General features: G+C 38.1%; 1 protein-coding gene across 10 annotated transcripts in view; it reads right to left on the reverse strand.

Annotated features, from left to right (window-relative positions):
- Positions 1 to 20,103, reverse strand: part of slc4a5b (solute carrier family 4 member 5b) — a 51,781-nt gene that overhangs the window by 18,130 nt on the left and 13,548 nt on the right. For 8 of the 10 annotated variants that reach the window (XM_073874577.1, XM_073874573.1, XM_073874572.1 and 5 more), the window contains exons 3-8: positions 16,372 to 16,440; positions 9,556 to 9,623; positions 9,138 to 9,338; positions 3,736 to 3,862; positions 1,770 to 1,930; positions 98 to 247 (exon numbers count right to left, since the gene is read on the reverse strand). In XM_073874577.1, the coding sequence (XP_073730678.1) occupies positions 98 to 247; positions 1,770 to 1,930; positions 3,736 to 3,862; positions 9,138 to 9,338; positions 9,556 to 9,622 (706 nt within the window). In that variant the 5' untranslated portion in view covers position 9,623; positions 16,372 to 16,440. Of the gene's footprint in view, positions 1 to 97; positions 248 to 1,769; positions 1,931 to 3,735; positions 3,863 to 7,607; positions 9,083 to 9,137; positions 9,339 to 9,555; positions 9,624 to 15,474; positions 15,627 to 16,371; positions 16,441 to 20,103 lie in introns of those variants that run through there. The other 2 variants (XM_073874571.1, XM_073874575.1) reach the window with 2 other exon arrangements.

Here is a 20,103-nt window from a genome sequence, read left to right on the forward strand (position 1 = left end):
TATAAGTAAGTTAGAAAAGCATAGATAGATGAAAGAAAGGTTTTGGAGGACATTTGATCACAAACACAGACAGGTGAAGTTTCCAGAGAGAGCTCACTGGAAGGGCTGGATTTTCCGATGTCGGCCAGCGAGCGATGGATGGGCTTCTTGGTCTGATGACGGTGCTTCCGTAAGAGAACAAAACTGATCTTCTCACGAATCTCTGGAGCTATGAGACCCTCCTGCACCTGCTTATTAATGATGGTATCTGGAGAGAAAGAAAGAGACATTATAACCCGTGTTTAAAAAAAGAAAAAGACACAGGAAAGAAAAGTCACAAATAAGACTGCAATTATTTCTTCTTGACAGCACAGAGATCAATCGGCGACTTTAGATGAAAGTTTCATTTTATTTGTATTGTATGTCAAAAATGTTGTTTTAAATTAAATTTCTATTTAAAATTGATAATTAAATAAAACAAAAATGTGACCCTGCACCACAAAACCAGTCATAAGTCGCACGGGTGGTCTCACAAAGTTTCGTGATAGTCACGTATTTTTTTTAAATTCTTTTTTCGTGCTATTATCACGAAATTTCGTGTTTTTTCGTGATCGTATAACGAATTCCTGTTTTCGTGTGACCACCACGCATTGGCCACTCAACTGCCTCTTCCCACCTTCAAACCATTGTCGCTTCGGTTTAGGGTTAGATTTGGTGCTTGCATTAGAATGTCACTTTATATATTGGTTTATACTATTTTTTCTGATTTATTTTTTTATATGTCGCCTGGCGTTAGGGTTAGAGTTGGGTTTGGGTAGGGATGTCATTTTATGTAAATCTAACCCTAAACCGAAGTGACAATGGTAAGAAAATAGGACAAAACAGTTGAGCAACCAATACGCGACAATCACACGAAAACAGGAATTCGTTAAACGATCGCGAAAAAACGCAATAACCAACAATACATTGTAATGAGTCAAAATTATGGATTTTTTTATCATTAGGATATTAAGTGAAGATTATGTTCCTGAAAGATATTTTGTACATTTCCTAATGTAAATATATAAAAAATGTATTTATCGTTAGTTATATGTGTTGCTAAGGACTTCATTTGGACAACTTTAAAGATTTAGATTTTTTGCTCCCTCAGATTCTAGATATTAGTTGTATGTATCTCAACCAAATACCGTCCTATCATAACCAACCATACATCAATACAAAGATTCCCGTACAGCAAAAAAAAACAAAAACATATTTTTAAATATATTTCAAAATATGGCCAAAAATATATTTTTGCTGAAATATTTTTTAAAATATGTTTACAAAAATATATTTTCACAGATATATTTGTAGCCATTTTTTATATATTTAAAAAATAAATACATTTCAAAGCATTAAAAATGATATCTAGCCTAATACAAACTTGTAAACATAAAAGTTTTAAAAAGATTAAAATGAAATATATTTTTAGCTTTAAAAATATACTTATATTATATAAAATAACTTGTATTTAGCATATTTAAAATATATTTTGGCAAAATAATACTTTTTTGCTTATAAATTAGAAATGTATTTGCCTGCCATTGAAATATATGTTGATATATGAAGATTAAAACTAAATACATTTCCAAATTTTAAAATATATTCAAATGAGTATTACTTTCTACAAAATATATTTAGCATATATTTAAAATATATTTCTGGCCAGAGAAATGTATTTTTTGCCGTATGGGTTATTTATTCAGCTTTCAGATAATGTATAAATCTCAACCTCTAAACTGGAAACTGACCCACTATCTGTGGCAGTGAATATCCCTCCAGATCCAGCAGAATGCAGCCGGTTTGCAGACACGTGCGCAGTTCAAACAGGCTGTGGAGAGATAATGTTGACACATGTGGTTTGCTCCATCTCTCTCCGCCCTCCTCGACCTTCTCCTCAAACTTAATCCACCTGATGCAACACACAGAAGATGCAAAGCTGCAGTTGTTTCCTTGACAACACTTTCTAGAAGAAGATACGTTCAGAGACGATGGCAAGCACACAGTTGGCGTAGTATTTGTTTATCCTACTATGGAACACAATGGGTGCCATCACCTGTGTGCTTACCTTTTTTTTTTTTTAAATCTTCAGAATAAAGAAACTCATATGGGTTCAGAACAACACGAGGATGAGAAAATACTGACAGAATCCTTTTACGGGTGAACTGTCTCTTTAAGGCAGTGGTTCTCAAACTGGGATGTGAAATGGTGCAAGGGTCCCAGTTTTATGACATTTTTGAAAATACGGCTATTTATAAGGCTACTAAACAACAGAACTGCATAGTATAATTTAATATGTTTTGTTTAAGTCCAATTTAAGTTTGAGATTTGTTTTATGTCTTTTTTTGTGGGAGGGCATGTGAAGGGATGCACCCGTCACAAGAGGGAGTACACAGCAAAAAGTTTGAGAACCACTGCTTTAAGGTGTGTTTTGGTACATAAAAATGAGAGATTTGGAGAAGGCGTGCTATGGGGTATAAAGCAATGTGTACATATTATATTATTATAAATAAATTAGCATCCAACATCCATAGAAATGCAAAAAGGAGAGTTGTCATTGTGTCAGGGAAGTTTAAGTCACTGTCCCACAGGTGGGACGTTTGGCATTACATATTTAAAACAATAATTACATAGTCTAAACCTACACCAATCTTGACAAACTATATACCGTTGGAAAGCTCTAAGAATGTAGTTTTAATATATCAACACCATTTTGAAAAAAAAAGTATGTAGTAAGAGTCATTTTCTAAAATGTCGCAGACCAACAGGTGGGCCCGAAATGTTATTACATATTTATTTGTAAATATCCCATTAACCTGAAAAAAACTCGACAAACCATATATTGTTGGAAAGCTCAGGGAATGTAGTTTTCATATTTCAAGGCCATTTAATGATATAATTTGTATAGTGACAGTTATTTTGTTAAATGTCACTCACCCCATAGGAATACATATAAATGATTATATATTTATAACACTAATACCCTATAAACTTGAAATAATCTTGACAAACTATATATTGTTGGAAAGCGGTATGTAGTTTTCATATTTCAAGGCCATTTGATGATGGAAATTTAGTAGCGACAGTCATTTTGTTATTTGTCACTGACCCTGTAGGAGTCCATATGAATTCGTATATATTCATAATTCTAATATTCTTCAAAATGAATATATGAATCTTCAAAAATCTTGACAAACTATATATCGTTGGAAAGCTCTAAGAATGTAGTTTTCATATTTCAAAACCTTTTTGCATTAAACACAATGCAGAGACAGTAATTTATTAACTTGTGACAAGATATTGCAACTAACCGTTGACACCTAGTGGCCTTGGTTGGTAAAACCACTAAAAGTGTGACAGAAACTTCATTTTTTGTTATTTTCACCTAAAATTTGGTTCAGAACTAGTTGAGAGTATATACTTTATTGCATTATTTTTATTATTTAAAATAAATTTAAATGAGTATAACTATTTTGTCATTTAATATTCACAACTTCAAACACCTCAGTGTAAAACTATAAATTGTCTTCTTTAAAAAGAGACCAAGATTTTGCTTCTAAGCCAAAGAATGCCAGAGTTATAGTAATTTTAACGTGCATATCACCTTTTCACCCCCCCACTCAAAAGGGGTGGTGACAGTTATAGGGTTAAGATAAGTGATGAATGTCATTTGTTGTTGTGTTTGTGATGAATGTTTAGCGCTGTTTTGTGTGTTACCTGGCCGACTCTTTCCACTCCATCTCTCCCCCCTCATGCTGCAGAGTGTCCATCTCAGTAAAAAGAGTGGGTGTGGGTTCATCATCTTCTCGGAGAATGTGACGCAGTCTTTCCGCAGCGGGAGACACTGACACAGACACAGACACACACACACACACACACACACACACACACACACACACACACACACACGCACACACACACACACACACAGATGCACACACACACGCACCCATGCACACACGAAAAAGCTGAGCATTTAGCTTAAAATGCTATTAAGCTGATTTAATGCATAGCGAGTTGTGTGTATAATTCATTATAAGTGATACAGTAAACAGGTGTTATGTTTTGCTTGCGGCTCTGTGTGAACTGACCCTCATACGACCTGCTTCGAAATGAAATCTGAATATGAAACACCTGATCCATCACAACCCTCCTCCCATCAGCATACGGGCATTCGTATCTAATAGCAATGACAACTTGATTTCTTCCAGGCAAATGAAAAAGCGTTCACCCCTTTAAAAAATATCTCTGAATTCAGCTCCCTTCAGTAAAGCCACGTGTCAGGCGATAACTTAATTTATTCAGGCCGTATAAAATCACCAGGGACTATTTGAGAATAACAGTCTGAATAATCTTCCTTTGAAGATAAATGTATTATGATGTGTTTAATTCTCTTTTAAAAAAAGTTAATATCTGATCATTTATCATAAAGCCACGTGACAATGGCTTACTCAAAATCTAAAACCAGAATCACTATCCATATAGTCCAACTATAATGTTATCATATTAAAACCCACGACACAATGTCGACATGAGTAAAGTCTTGCTGCGACCTTTCTCTGGATCTCTGGATTATTAACACGTGGCTGTTTTTCCTCCACATAATCCTTCTTATCCCAAAGTGAAATCACAAATATGTGCGGTTGTAGAATGCAATGAGAACAATGGACCGACTTATTTATGCCTTTTGCAATTTGTTTTTTTGGTTAGTCGATGAAACTTTGATGGAGTTTTCATTTGATTCTGAGATGAAGAACTACAAGCAACTTGATGTGACAATAAGGTCCACAAATTCAAAAGTAAATGTGCACCGAACAAGTATTTTTACTTTCTACTTAAGTACATTTTTCAAGTATTCATACTTTATCAGTGTTTTTCTTTGAAAAACAAATTTCACTATATTTCCACTACAATTATTAAAACAAGTTGTTGTTTTACATTTAATAGTTAAATATTTTTTTTGTTTTACTTAAGTAAAACTTCTACTCGATTTAACCCAATAGCTGGGTTGTAGTGACTCAACCATGAGTTGAAACAAACAAGCATTGGATAATTTTTAACACAGTGGTCTGTTCTGTCCAATACTGACCCAGTCCTGGGTTAAAAACAACCATTTTCAACCGTGTTGGGTCAAAAATGGACAAACCCAGCCGTTGGGTTAAATTAAACTAGAAAATGTGTATATTTGACCCAATAATGCACTGTAAAAAATGTGGAGAAATTACAGTATTACTGGCAGCAGGTTGCCAGTAACTTACTGTAGATTTTACATTTATGTAATTTATTGGCAACAGTTTGTTAAAAGTTAAATGAACATGAAACATTTTCAGTCTTTATCTTCTACAGTAAGTTACTGTGGCAACCAGCTGCATAATTACAGCTAATTTTTACAGTGTGTGTTAAAAGAACCGATAATAAGTTAAATTATAATCCAACAGGCTGAGTTTGTCTTGTTTTGACCTAAAACTGGATTGAAAATAACCCAGGAGTTTGTACTAGATTTGAATGTAAAAATTAAGTATTCTGATAAACCCACCCCCATGTCATCCAAGATGTTTATGTCTGTCTTTATTCAGTCCAGAAGAAATTAAGTATTTTTAAGAAAACATTCCAGGATTTTTCTCCATATCGTGGACTTTTGTGGACATCAACAGTTTGTAGTTTCAATGCAGCTTCAAAGGCTGTAAATGATCCCAACTGAGCCACAAGAGTCCTATCTAGAAAAACAATCTTAATTTTTGCTAAAAAAAATTAGTACTTTATAAGCACAACTTATTGTCTTGCACTAGTCGTGTGACGCGCCAGCACGATCCCACGTATTACGCAATCACGCCGAAAAGTCACGCATGAGGTATGTGAAACTACCGCTCCAGTGTTTACAAGCGTAGAGAAAGAAAACCGCTCCGACAATGTTGTATCTACTGTAGAATGATACTAATTAATGTCTTTGTGTCAGTTTATTGTTTAAAATTGTCCGCAAGTTTGTGTTTCACATGTTTAACGCGTGACATTTTGACATGATTACGTAACATGTAAGGTCGCAGTAGCGTGTCAGACGGCTAGTCAGTCCCTCCAGAAAAACGTGATTGTGCGATTCAATGCATAATCAGCCAAAGTCCGCCTACCGGTATTTATGTGGGTGCCGCATTTTTAAAATACACCGCAGATTTCTGCTCGCAAAATATGCGGGCTTGCATGATTTCATAATACCGGCATTTTTGTAGCAAAAAGTCATATATATCTTAGCAGATAATTTAAAAATTTTGCATTTACTTCACACATGCGCAGCCATGTCCCCTGTTGTCATGGAAATGTAAGGAAGTGACGTAATTACACGACGTGAACATCAATGAATAGCTGCAAAAGCTGCAAACAGTTTTTGCAAGTTCACGCAGTTTTTGCAAGTTCACGCAATTTCATCACATAAAATTGCATAAATATCCCACATATTCCATCGCATTTTTTAAGAAAACGTGCCACAAGTTCAAGTGTTTTTGCCCGCAACCAACACAAAAAACTATGTTTTTCTGGAAGGACTGGCTTGTACATTTTTTGTTTAGAAAATGATCGCTTCGCCAGACAAGACCCCCACGCCGCAGTTGGGATCGTTGAAGCCGCATTGAAACCACAAACCGTGAGGTCCCCCAAAGTCCACTAGATGGAATGTTTTCCTGAAAAAAAATCCTGATTTTTTTCGTCTGAAGAAAGCAAGACATAAACATCATGGGGGTGAGTAAATCGTGAGTAAAGTGGAGTAATCATTTAAATTAAATTTATTGAAATGTACTAGAATAAAAAAGTATACTGCGCTTTAGAATGAAGTAAAAGTTTTACAAAGAAAAACACTCAAGCACAGATACTTGAAAGACGTACTTAAAGGAATATTCCATTTCCTTAAAAGAAAAATCCAGATAATTTAGTCACCACCATGTCATCCAAAATGTTGATGCCTTTCTTTGTTCGGTCGAGAATAAATTGTGTTTTTTGGGGAAAACATTGCAGGATTTTTCTCGTTTTGATGGACTTTAATAGACACCAACAATTAACACTTAACAGTTTTTTCAACAGAGCTTCAAAGGACCACAAACAATCCCAAACGATGCACAAGGGTCCTATCCAGCAAAACGATTCTCACCCTTGACAAGAAAAACTAAAAATATGCTCCTCCGAACCACAACTTTTCGTCTAGGTCCGGTCCAGCGCGACCTAACGTAAATGCGTAGTGACGTAGGGAGGTCACGTGTTACATATATAAAACGCACATTTGCGGACCATTGTAAACAATAAACTGACACAAAGACATTAATTAGTATCAGTTAACATACAACAACTCTTTCAACACACTTGTAAACACTGGGGCGGAGTTTCACGTTCGTCTTCTGTGACCTCTTGACGTCTAATTGTTGGTGTCTATTAAAGTCCATCAAAATGAGAAAAATCCTGCAACGCCTTCCTCAAAAAACATAATTTCTTCTCGACTGAACAAAGAAAGACATCAACATTTTGGATGACATGGTGGTGACTAAATTATCTGGATGTAGAAAGATATAGATCTTGGATGAAAAAGGTGAGTAGCTTTGAGAAGATACCTGTGCATCTGCTCAGCAGAGTATTCTGAGAGCCCAGACTGGATGTCAATGACTGGATTGAGTCCTGAATATTAAAGGAAGACCCTGAGAGCCCACAGCGTTCCTGATCCATTCTTCACTTACTTCAATAGTTTATTTCCAATCGAAAGGAAAAGCTTTCCAAAAATCTGATTCTTTGCGACTCTATTAATGACTTCAGTCTCCTGAGCTTAGCGTTGACTTTACCTTTGTGTAAATTTCCATCTAGTTTTTCTCATTTTACAAACATCTTCCTCATCAGTGTGATCTTATTGTTCTTGAACTTTCCTTCTCCACGATGTCTTTTCAGAGCAGAAAACTGAAGCAGGATGAAGTACTTTTTGGATGAAAGCCCCTACAAGTGTTTTTCTCCTCCTCCAGATTTACTAAACCCACCTTTCTCTCTCTCTCTCTCTCTCTCTCTCTCTCTAAACTATACTGAATGATATGCTATTTTAAACAAATTAACATTATATAGCTGTATAGAGTTCTTAAGTTGCTGTATGGTTCATTTGGACTTTAAACATTTTGTTTAAACTTTGTCACAGCCTGAGTCTGAGTCAGTCTTTTGTAAAGCGTGACTAGGTTTTGCTCTTACAAAAAATGACTACAAGAGAGTTAAAATTGGTTTATAGGCTTAAAAAGCTCAGTTCCCACTGTGAATGCATAATAAGGTTGGTAAATATATTTTATAGTGCAGTAAGACACGAATGGGCGATTCTCGCGAAATTAGACTTATGAGGTGTCATGAAACATTTCAATAAAAAAAGTAAATGCAAAGTATGAGTATTAAAATAAGAAGTATACAGTTACAAACATCTCTTCATGTACTATTTTGTACATATCATACAAAACAATTTTGTTGTTTTTCCACATTTAAGGGGAAAATTTTCATTACCGCAACGTGTCCATGACTGGGTTCTTCGACATGGAAATATTTAGAATTAAAAAATCTAAAAAATAAAAAGCTTCAGTGCATGTTATACTATATACATTTACAGTAAAGAAACATGCGGTATTTGGTAATCATTGGTAAATAATAAGGAATATAAAAAATTCTCATCCTCCGCAACAATTTTTAATCATTGTTTAAGCCCTCAAGGAACTAACATTTAAAAAAAATTGCTGGAAGGGACATAATTGACTGTGACACTCAAGATGGCTACCAGGTAAGCAGTTCTTATTTTTTCTCTCCAGATAAAAGTTGAATTTTTGTCGTCATAGTACCTAGACAACGTTTTAGTTCTCATTACCGACACATGAGTTTGTATATTTAATGTAATATCATGTTGCGGTAATGATAATTTTTGATAAAATAAAAATGTAAATAATTCTATAAGAAATATGTTTAAAATCCTCTAAAAATAATGGTTATAGTAAGTTTAGACCTCAACATGTGAAAATAAAATTGGCTTCAAGGGCTTTTTAAAAAAATCTGATGCTGGACACCCTCTGAATCTGGATTTCGCGAGAATCACCCGACTATGTTTCATATATTGTATTAGTTCTCACTGGTGGAGTTGATGTCGGAGAGAAGCTCATCTGAGTCCTGCTCTTCATTTGGGTGCCACAATTCCTCTTGATCAGTGTCCTCACGATGGCTGTGATGTCTGTCTCGGCCGTCACGCTCGTGAGAATGACGTGACGTGTGCCGGTGACACCTGCGTTTCTTCCTGTAGCCCCGTGGCACCGGAACGCCGATGTAGACAGACTCTAAAAAAAGAAAAAAAGGAAATTTCAACTTAATAGACATATGTATACATACTAGTTTTTTGAAGACTTCTAGGAATACAGAAAGAAAATGGATAGAGGAATGGATCCTTTAAGTAAATCATTGCAGCAAACCTATTTTTTTACTTCTAATTTTCTAATAAATCAGCCATGTGCATGTTAAATCTGCCAAGAAATAAATACACATAACGTGGCTTACCATCCTCATGTTCACAGCATTTACAATGGTAAGATCTTTTTCTGCTGCACTGACAGTCATGGTCCATTCTAGAAGAAATACATAGAGAAACAAAACACAAATATAGAGATAGTCAGTGTCTACTTAACAGGACACATTGGAACGCAATTCAACGAGAGACATTGGGAACCCGGATTATGTAAGATGATGCTAATAATGCCATTGTCTTGGGTTAGATTCTCCAAGGACATGCTGTATGTAATGATAAATAACTGTACACTTTGAATGCACTGTATGATCCTTAAAGAGATAGTTCACCCCAAAACAAAAACTGTCATTATTTTCTCACCCTCATGTCGTGTGATCCCCCAATTTCTCTGTTTCTAAAAACTCAAATGAAGATTTTTTTTTTAAAGTGTTGTATTGTGCCTTCTGGTTACTATCGGAGTGGTGACCGCCCCTTTAAGCTTCAAGAGGACTTAAAAGTGTTAAACACATAACTCCACTCGACTCCTGCCATATATTTTAAGTGTCCTGAAGGCATACCTACAGAATGGTTTGGTGGAAAACAAACTAAAATATAATGAAAGTCTTGACCTGTGTCTCTCTTTCATTGAACATCTCTGTGTCTGAACTGTTGTTTAGGCAGTTGTAGGATGTTTACTTAAAAAAGTGTTTTAAATAATGTGTCAACAGTGATATCCACAGCAAGAAAGTCGAGGAGTAAATGTCTTAATATGACACAAGTCGAAGATATATTTGAAACACTTTTGGGTCCTTTTAAAAATTGTTGAAGTGTTTTCATGTTACTCCGTCTCGGTTACCATCGACTCCAATAGTAACCAGAAAACCTAAAACACTTTTTTAAAAATTTGCATTCTGAGGAATAAAGAATGACATATGAGGTTCAAAATACATGGGGGCGAGTATATAATGATAAAGTTTTCGTTTTGGGTGGACTGTCCCTTTAAAAAAGAAATCTGACCAATCTCACCATGAAAAATGCATATTTGATTAAAGTAGCCAATCAAATCAAACCCAGGTTGAGATTTAAACTGCATCCAAGATGTAATTCATGGTCTCAGTTTCAGTGACCGTGAGAGGACCTAAGAGAAACCGGCACATGGGTCTGATGCTCAATGAGATCAATGTCTCTATCACTGACAGGGAAGGAAAACCCAATACAGAAGTTTAATTATGACAGAGATTCACTGTCAGCACGCACACACATAACTCTTTTCTGTCACAATGTTGAGCTGCCGAAAAAATCTATTGATTCACACATAGTACAGTGTGTAGTGAACGTGGTGGCAATCACAAGGATGCTCCGCTCTTTATTAAAGTTAAGTATACTGTAAGAGAAATGTTAATATAAGTATTTACCACAGACACTATGCATAACAGTTATGTTGAATATCTCATTCCCTTTCTTAAAAAAAATACTATTGAAGTCATTGTCATAAAATAAATCTAAATCCCTAAAAAAACTTTACAGTAATCTAACTGTGGTAAATTACTATGAATGAAAGCTACAGAACAGTCTGAGTGGTGTCCTTCACAGCAGACACACAACACTTCCAGATAATCTGAACTGACAGCATTATTGATCTGCTGGGAAACGCCTCTTGACTCTGATATGGTGCCGAAACATGGGAAAATTTTCACAGGCAAACCCATTTACACTTTGACTTTCACACACACACAATTCAAAACAAAGACTTCCAAAACATTTTTAAATCAAGACAGAAACTCAAAGTTTTTCAGATATTCAGGTTGAGTTTCGAAATATTCAGGTTTAAAAGTCTTGTCACTACTTAAAGCTGCTATTTTGAGAAAGCTCTTGATGAAAGCTGATACAAATACAAAGTTGTCACCACAGATATAGGAGGTTCAGAGTTTTCCTATGAGGTTGCTCTGGAGTTCAGGCTGGTTTCTAGGGTGTTGCTAAGATGTTCTGGTGGCTTTTCAGGGTGTTGCTAAGGCATTCTAGGTGGCTTCTAGGGCGTTGCTAAGGCATTCTAGGTGGCTCCAGGGTGTTGCTAAGATGTTCTGGTGGCTTTTCAGGGTGTTGCTAAGGCATTCTAGGTGGCTTCTATGGCGTTGCTAAGGCATTCTAGGTGGCTCCAGGGTGTTGCTAAGATGTTCTGGTGGCTTTTCAGGGTGTTGCTAAGGCATTCTAGGTGGCTTCTAGGGCGTTGCTAAGGCATTCTAGGTGGCTCCAGGGTGTTGCTAAGATGTTCTGGTGGCTTTTCAGGGTGTTGCTAAGGCATTCTATGTGGCTTCTATGGCGTTGCTAAGGCATTCTAGGTGGCTCCAGGGTGTTGCTAAGATGTTCTGGTGGCTTTTCAGGGTGTTGCTAAGGCATTCTAGGTGGCTTCTAGGGCGTTGCTAAGGCATTCTAGGTGGCTCCAGGGTGTTGCTAAGATGTTCTGGTGGCTTTTCAGGGTGTTGCTAAGGCATTCTAGGTGGCTTTTCAGGGTGTTGTTAAGGCATTCTAGGTGGCTTCTAGGGCGTTGCTAAGGCATTCTAGGTGGCTCCAGGGTGTTGCTAAGATGTTCTGGTGGCTTTTCAGGGTGTTGCTAAGGCATTCTAGGTGGCTTTTAGGGCGTTGCTAAGGCATTCTAGGTGGCTCCAGGGTGTTGCTAAGATGTTCTGGTGGCTTTTCAGGGTGTTGCTAAGGCATTCTAGGTGGCTTCTATGGCGTTGCTAAGGCATTCTAGGTGGCTCCAGGGTGTTGCTAAGATGTTCTGGTGGCTTTTCAGGGTGTTGCTAAGGCATTCTAGGTGGCTTCTAGGGCGTTGCTAAGGCATTCTAGGAGGTTTCTAGGGTGTTGCTAAGATGTTCTGGTGGCTTTTCAGGGTGTTGCTAAGGCATTCTAGGTGGCTTCTAGGGCGTTGCTAAGGCATTCTAGGAGGTTTCTAGGGTGTTGCTAAGATGTTCTAGTGGCTTTTCATGGTGTTGCTAAGGCATTCTAGGTGGCTTCTAGGGCGTTGCTAAGGCATTTTTGGTAGCTTCTATGGTGTTGCTAAGGCACTTTGGGTGTTTTCTAGGGTGATGCTATGATCCTCTGGTGACTATTCAGGGTGTTGCTAAGGCATTCTAGGTGGCTTCTAGGGCGTTGCTAAGGCATTCTAGGAGGTTTCTAGGGCGTTGCTAAGGCATTCTAGGTGGCTCCAGGGTGTTGCTAAGATGTTCTGGTGGCTTTTCAGGGTGTTGCTAAGGCATTCTAGGTGGCTTCTAGGGCGTTGCTAAGGCATTCTAGGTGGCTCCAGGGTGTTGCTAAGATGTTCGGGTGGCTTTTCAGGGTGTTGCTAAGGCATTCTAGGTGGCTTCTAGGGCGTTGCTAAGGCATTCTAGGTGGCTCCAGGGTGTTGCTAAGATGTTCTGGTGGCTTTTCAGGGTGTTGCTAAGGCATTCTAGGTGGCTTCTAGGGCGTTGCTAAGGCATTCTAGGTGGCTCCAGGGTGTTGCTAAGATGTTCTGGTGGCTTTTCAGGGTGTTGCTAAGGCATTCTAGGGGGCTCCAGGGTGTTGCTAAGATGTTCTGGTTGCTTTTCAGGGTGTTACTAAGGCATTCTAGGTGGCTTTTCAGGGTGTTGCTAAGGCATTCTAGGTGGCTTCTAGGGCGTTGCTAAGGCATTCTAGGTGGCTCCAGGGTGTTGCTAAGATGTTCTGGTGGCTTTTCAGGGTGTTGCTAAGGCATTCTAGGTGGCTTCTAGGGCGTTGCTAAGGCATTCTAGGTGGCTCCACAGGGTGTTGCTAAGATGTTCTGGTGGCTTTTCAGGGTGTTGCTAAGGCATTCTAGGTGGCTTCTATGGCGTTGCTAAGGCATTCTAGGTGGCTCCAGGGTGTTGCTAAGATGTTCTGGTGGCTTTTCAGGGTGTTGCTAAGGCATTCTAGGTGGCTTCTAGGGCGTTGCTAAGGCATTCTAGGTGGCTCCAGGGTGTTGCTAAGATGTTCTGGTGGCTTTTCAGGGTGTTGCTAAGGCATTCTAGGTGGCTTCTATGGCGTTGCTAAGGCATTCTAGGTGGCTCCAGGGTGTTGCTAAGATGTTCTGGTGGCTTTTCAGGGTGTTGCTAAGGCATTCTAGGTGGCTTCTAGGGCGTTGCTAAGGCATTCTAGGTGGCTCCAGGGTGTTGCTAAGATGTTCTGGTGGCTTTTCAGGGTGTTGCTAAGGCATTCTAGGTGGCTTCTAGGGCGTTGCTAAGGCATTCTAGGTGGCTTCTAGGGCGTTGCTAAGGCATTCTAGGTGGCTCCAGGGTGTTGCTAAGATGTTCTGGTGGCTTTTCAGGGTGTTGCTAAGGCATTCTAGGTGGCTTCTAGGGCGTTGCTAAGGCATTCTAGGAGGTTTCTAGGGTGTTGCTAAGATGTTCTGGTGGCTTTTCAGGGTGTTGCTAAGGCATTCTAGGTGGCTCCAGGGTGTTGCTAAGATATTCTGGTGGCTTTTCAGGGTGTTGCTAAAGCAGTGGTTCTCAAAGTTTTTCAGTGTGTGGCCCCCTTTGTGTACGGTGCATTCCTTCACGCCCCCCCCAGCGGAAATTTATGACAAAAACAGTTCTAAAACTTCACATTTTAATTAAACAAAACATTAAATTATACAAAGTAGTGCTGCCTTGGTTTTTTTTTTTTTTTTTTTGGTTTAATTTCACAGAATTCATGATAAATTAATGTATTTTATAAAATGTCATAAAACTGGGGCCCCCCTGGCATCAACTCGGACCCCAGTTTGAGAACCACTGTGCTAAAGCATTCTAGGTGGCTTCTAGGGCGTTGCTAAGATGTTCTGGTGGTCTTTCAGGGTGTTGCTAAGGCATTCTAGGTGGCTCCAGGGTGTTGCTAAGATGTTCTGGTGGTTTTTCAGGGTGTTGCTAAGGCATTCTAGGTGGCTTCTAGGGCGTTGCTAAGGCATTTTTGGTAGCTTCTATGGTGTTGCTAAGGCACTTTGGGTGTTTTCTAGGGTGATGCTATGATCCTCTGGTGACTTTTCAGGGTGTTGCTAAGGCATTCTTGGTGGCTTCTAGGGTGTTGCTAAGGCATTTTAGGTAGCTTCTAGGGTGTTTTGCTAAGGCACTCTGGGCGGTTTCTAGGGAGTTGCTAAGATGTTCTGGTGGTTTTTTAGGGTGTTGCTAAGATTTTCTGGTGGCTTTTCAGGGTGTTGCTAAAGCGTTTTAGGTGGCTTGAAGGGCGTTGCTAAGGCATTCTAGGTGGCTCCAGGGTGTTGCTAAGATTTTCTGGTGGTTTTCCAGGGTGCTGCTAAGGCATTTTAGGGGGCTTCTAGGGCATTGCTAAGGCATTATATGTGGCTCCAGGGTGTCGTTAAGATTTTATGGTGGCTTTTAAGGGTGTTGCTTAGGCATTCTAGGGTGTTCCTAAGTCATAGGGTGTTTTGCTAAGGCACTCTGAGTTGTTTCTATGGTGTTGCTAAGGAGTTCTGTGTGGCTTTCAGCATGCTGTGGTGTTTGGGGTGGTTTCTAGGATGTTGCTAATGTATTCTGGGTGGTTTGCTTAGGTGTTCTGGGTATGTTTGCTTACTGGCAACAAAGTACTGCAGCTAAAATTTTATAAATCATTGTTTTCTAAATACAGTACATTGCTCGGGTCCTTAATCAGTAATAAGTCAGTAATAAAAGTAATAAAATATCTCTCATCAACAACAACTGTCATAATTTAAGACATCATTCATATACAAAGTATAAAAAGTTACAGGCCAAAGTGTAATGCACGCGTTTAACAATAGTGATTAAGATACATTAAGGCATTATGGCTAACAAAATCAGAAACAGTATGAAAACATTATGAATATTTAAACTGGCTTAGCAAAATGAAAGCTTTCAACTAGCAGGGCCAACTATCTAACATCTTATTAAAAAACTCTCCGCAGAGATACTTTGTAATACTTTACTGTAGGTAGAACTTTATAACAAAGAAAGTCTAATTCTTACCTTGTTAGAGAAGTTATGTTGAGATGAGATTAATAACTGAACCGGTGCTATCAGCATTTGGCTGTATAAGCTTAGATCAAGGTTTGAACTCAATACAGCATCAAATACAAAGACAGACCCATCACAATGGTCCCTCATCACCAACTCTCTCTCTCTCTCTCTCTCTCTCTCTCTCTCTCTCTCTCTCTCTCTCTCTTTTCTGTGATTGGTGGAAGAGTCAAATGCTCCAGGCTACGAGTGCTGGACTGATCATGATACTGTGCTGGTTAGCGTGACATACTGTTCATGAAAAGATATGAACACATTGAACAACCCGTCGGCTCTTTCAGACCTGATCATGCTGATATTGATCAATCTCAGCGACAAAATACACATCTAACACTACGGTTGACCGTTCTCTAATCATACAGTACATTTTAATCATTATATATTTTTTTAATTGAATAAAACATATAAAACAAAAACCAAACAAACATTTTAAATTAATAATATAAGGGCTATTGAAAATATAAAACATTCAAATTACACATGGATCCACTAATGTCCCAGTAAAGAGCTGGACCACAAGCAACCATGATTAAGATTAATTGGTTAATTGTATACCACACTTCAGTCACTTTGGATAAAACTGTCTGCTAAATTCCAAAATGTAAATGTAAATGTCATCATGTCAAGCTTCTACATGTAATACAACACCAAGTCTGAAAACAGTCATTAAGATTTGTTATATATGTCTGATAAAAATATCATAGAGCACTGATGGTGCAAAAAATAAAATTTGTACATTTAATATAGCAAAAGGGTGTTAGTGAATGGTATTCAACAAAATGGCCCAAATTAACCACTAGATGGCACCACAAACTCATCCTACATCATGTTTAATATTCAGATACTCACTTAAGTTGCACATTGGATGTAAAATCCTCTCTTGATATTCTTCATGTGTGTTTCAGAATTTCGCAACACCTTTGAAATATAAAGAAACATGCATCATGATAATGTTTCAATGCAATTACTCTTTATTGGGTTTGTAAACAATTACTGTCAAGAATGAAACAGAGCATCTACACATCTGCTTTGGTTGAGTCTGGGGAATTGATGTCTTTTAATTAAAGAAAACATAAGAGAAGAATGAATACGTAGGCCTGCATTAATACACCTAACAGTCCTTACATGTACATCACTTTAAACAAAAAAATAGATATATAATGACAAAAGAATGATTTATAACATCATTATCAACTGCAGGTGAGCTGAAGTATCAACTGCACATATGCAGAAAATGTAGCATCATCAATTATCACTTCTTAATATATTTTATAATAATGAACTAGTGAACAACAAAAGTAAATGTATATAATGCATTGGTTATATTTACAATAAGCATATTAGGTGCAGTGAGTGGTTATTATGCCATAGCAACCCCCAGATCACCTTAGCAACCGCATCGCTAGCCATGCAGTTGCATAGGAATCAACAAAGGGTGTTAAATTTGGACCCCTACCAGGTCATTTAGCAACCTATTTCCTGATATCTATGCATGATCTTAGGGTTGCTATGGTGTTGCTAGAGTGTTGCATAGAGCTCATCCTTCAGACCAGGGGTGGGCATTCCTGGTCCTGGAGGGGTTTAGCTCAAACCCTATTCAAACACACCTGTAAAATCTAATCGAAGTCTTAAGTATTATTTGCAAATGATGTTCAGGTGTGTTTGAGCTAAACTCTGCAGGACTGTGGCCCTCCTGGAATAGGAAAGCCCACCCCTGATCCAGACTGATATGAGATTCTAGTCTCTAGATAAGGCTCGGGTCGTAACAGTTTTATCAGCTGTTATGATGCTTGATTAAAAGTGTTTTTTATTTTAAGAAGCAGAAACAGCGAAGGATGACTGACACACTTCAAAACTAAGCTGTAACATCACTGTTGCTTCTATTAGGTAATGCTTGCTTGCACTTTTAATCAAACCAATTGTGATTATCATTCATAATGTATTACCGACTGAAACACAAGCTCGCTCTTGAACAAAACCAATTTTAGGCAGAGAAACTTTTGCTTTGATGGATCATAATAAATTAAACCCTTGTAGGCTTGAGATGTCCTTGTAGATGGGAGACAGAGGATAAGACTACAAATTGATTCTTCAGAGCAACATCTCCATAAGATCCTCCGACTTGAGATATAATAATCAGGGATTAGAGGAAAAGTTAAGCCAGAGGAAGATGCGCAACATCATGTTTACTGGGAATGAACGTCGGACTAATTCAATGTCATCTGCAAACACACAAGAGACACTTCAAATAAGTTTTTTCTCTTGTGAAGACACATCCATGCTCATATCTGTAAGTCAAACTTAGTATATAGATCAGCATTGACAGAAAAAGGTACTCCAGATGGATAAGTCTGGGTTCATCATTTTGGGTGTAAATGGGCGCAGTGACAATCGATGTCCCCAACAGGGCAGAATTGCGAACTACATCAAGTCTCCTTAGTTATGAAAGAGGAACCTACGAGTAATAAAAAAGGCTGGCAAGTGCAATAAAGCACAACACAAAAAACGTAATATGTACTTCTGAGGTACTAGTATGCACCCTTTAAGGAATAGTCTACTCATTTTCAATATTAAAATATGTTATTACCTTAACTAAGAATTGTTGATGCATCCCTCTGTCATCTGTGTGCGTGCACGCAAGCGCTGGAGCGCGATGCGACGCTTCGATGGCATTTAGCTTAGCCCCATTCATTCGGTGCTACCATTTAGAGATAAAGTTAGAAGTGACCAAACACATCAACGTTTTTCCTATTTAAGACGAGTAGTTATACGAGCAAGTTTGGTGGTACAAAATAAAACGTAGCGCTTTTCTAAGCGGATTTAAAATAGGAACTATATTTTATGGCGTAATAGCACTTTTGGGAGTACTTCGACTCGGCGCAGTAACATCCCCCCTCTCCCATTATGAGAGTGAGAAGCAGTAGCGCCTCACTGCAGAACGCGACATCCAGGGGGCGGGGTTGGATTTAGATCCAGGGGCGGAGCTGGATCCCGATCCAGAGATCCCATTGGTCGGCAGTTTTACCACAAGACACGTCATACACGTGTTGCTGCGTTACCATTTCCGCATTAAGTCGTAACTAAATTAAGTTATTATTTTGACATAAAAACTAACTTTACTTATGACTACAATAAAAGTAGTGCCTTTAGGGTGAAATGTAAGTTTTTTGCTATAATGTTTTGGAGTAAAACATTTCGGGTAAGCCTACTATGAGTAATTTTACCACATGCAGTTTAAGACCTATTAATGGATACAGTAAAAATATGCATAATAATTAAAATATATAGGCTATGGCATGTTATTTAGAAATTAATAAATTGAATGTTTATCTTGTATGGACTTTGCTTACAGCCATTAGGAAACAGGTTTCCCTCGTAGATGGTTTACTTTTTTAATTTGCTAATAAAAGATATCAAATAAATTTGTTTTTATATTTACTCGTATAGGAATAGCTGTGTTATAAGTGGGATAATGTACAAATAAATCTCTTCAGTGATATCAAACTGTCGGGAACGTGTCCGTACCTCTCCTTACACCTAACTGTGATACTTTCTAAATTATGAATCTTTCTCAACTATATTATTAATCAAACATACACTTAAATTGATAAGAGCAAACGTTGGCAACCACAGGTTGCAACTAATTGCGGGCTGCAACAACGCAAATATACTGGTTCATTTGGCGGAACAAAGTATATAAAGTGGGAGGAGTTGGATCTAGATCCAACCCCGCCCCCTGGATGTTGTGTTCCGCAGTGAGGACCATCTCGTGAGAAGGGGAGCGGACTTTTCAGGCGAGTCGAAGTACTCCCAAAAGTGCTATTACGCCATAAAATATAGTTCCTCTTTTAAATCCGCTTACAAAGCGCTACGTTTTATTTTGTACCACCAAACTTGCTCGTATAACTACTCGTCTTAAATAGGAAAAACGTTGATGTGTTTGGTCACTTCTAACTTTATCTCTAAATGGTACCATTGAATGAATGGGGCTAAGCTAAATGCTATCGAAGCGTCGCAGCGCGCTCCAGCGCTTACGTGCACGCACACAGATGATAGAGGGATGTATCAACAGTTCTTAGTTAAGGTAATAACATATTTTAATATTGAAAATGAGTAGACTATTCCTTTCAGATACAAAGGTGTAATTTTTCAGTGACAGATTTTGTACCTTTCGAGAGAGTATAACATTAGTCGTAAACTAGACAGTGCAGAGATTTGTGGCATATCTCAATTTTTTGCACTATCATCTTCCCCTGCAAGTCAAAGGATATTCAGTGTGTTGTTTATTGTAGTTGACATATCAAACCGAGCATCATCGTATCTGTCCATTCAGCAGTCTGCTATCATCAGGACCAGTGTGCTAAACACATCAGCCCTTATTCAGGGTCCAATCTGTCAGAGAGCCCATGCAGATTCACATAGACTATACAGAGTCCTTTTTAAAATTTGTATTAATTAAATCCATGTTTGAAATGATAAATAATTGATTTGGGCTGATATGGTGCAAACTCAATAACCCACCCCAGCACTGACATAAGAACGAGCATCTTGTTGTCAATGAACGTCAGGAAATCAGACGTA

The sequence above is a fragment of the Misgurnus anguillicaudatus genome, chromosome 12 (assembly GCF_027580225.2).
Source record: "Misgurnus anguillicaudatus chromosome 12, ASM2758022v2, whole genome shotgun sequence".
In the NCBI taxonomy this organism is placed as follows: domain Eukaryota; kingdom Metazoa; phylum Chordata; class Actinopteri; order Cypriniformes; family Cobitidae; genus Misgurnus; species Misgurnus anguillicaudatus.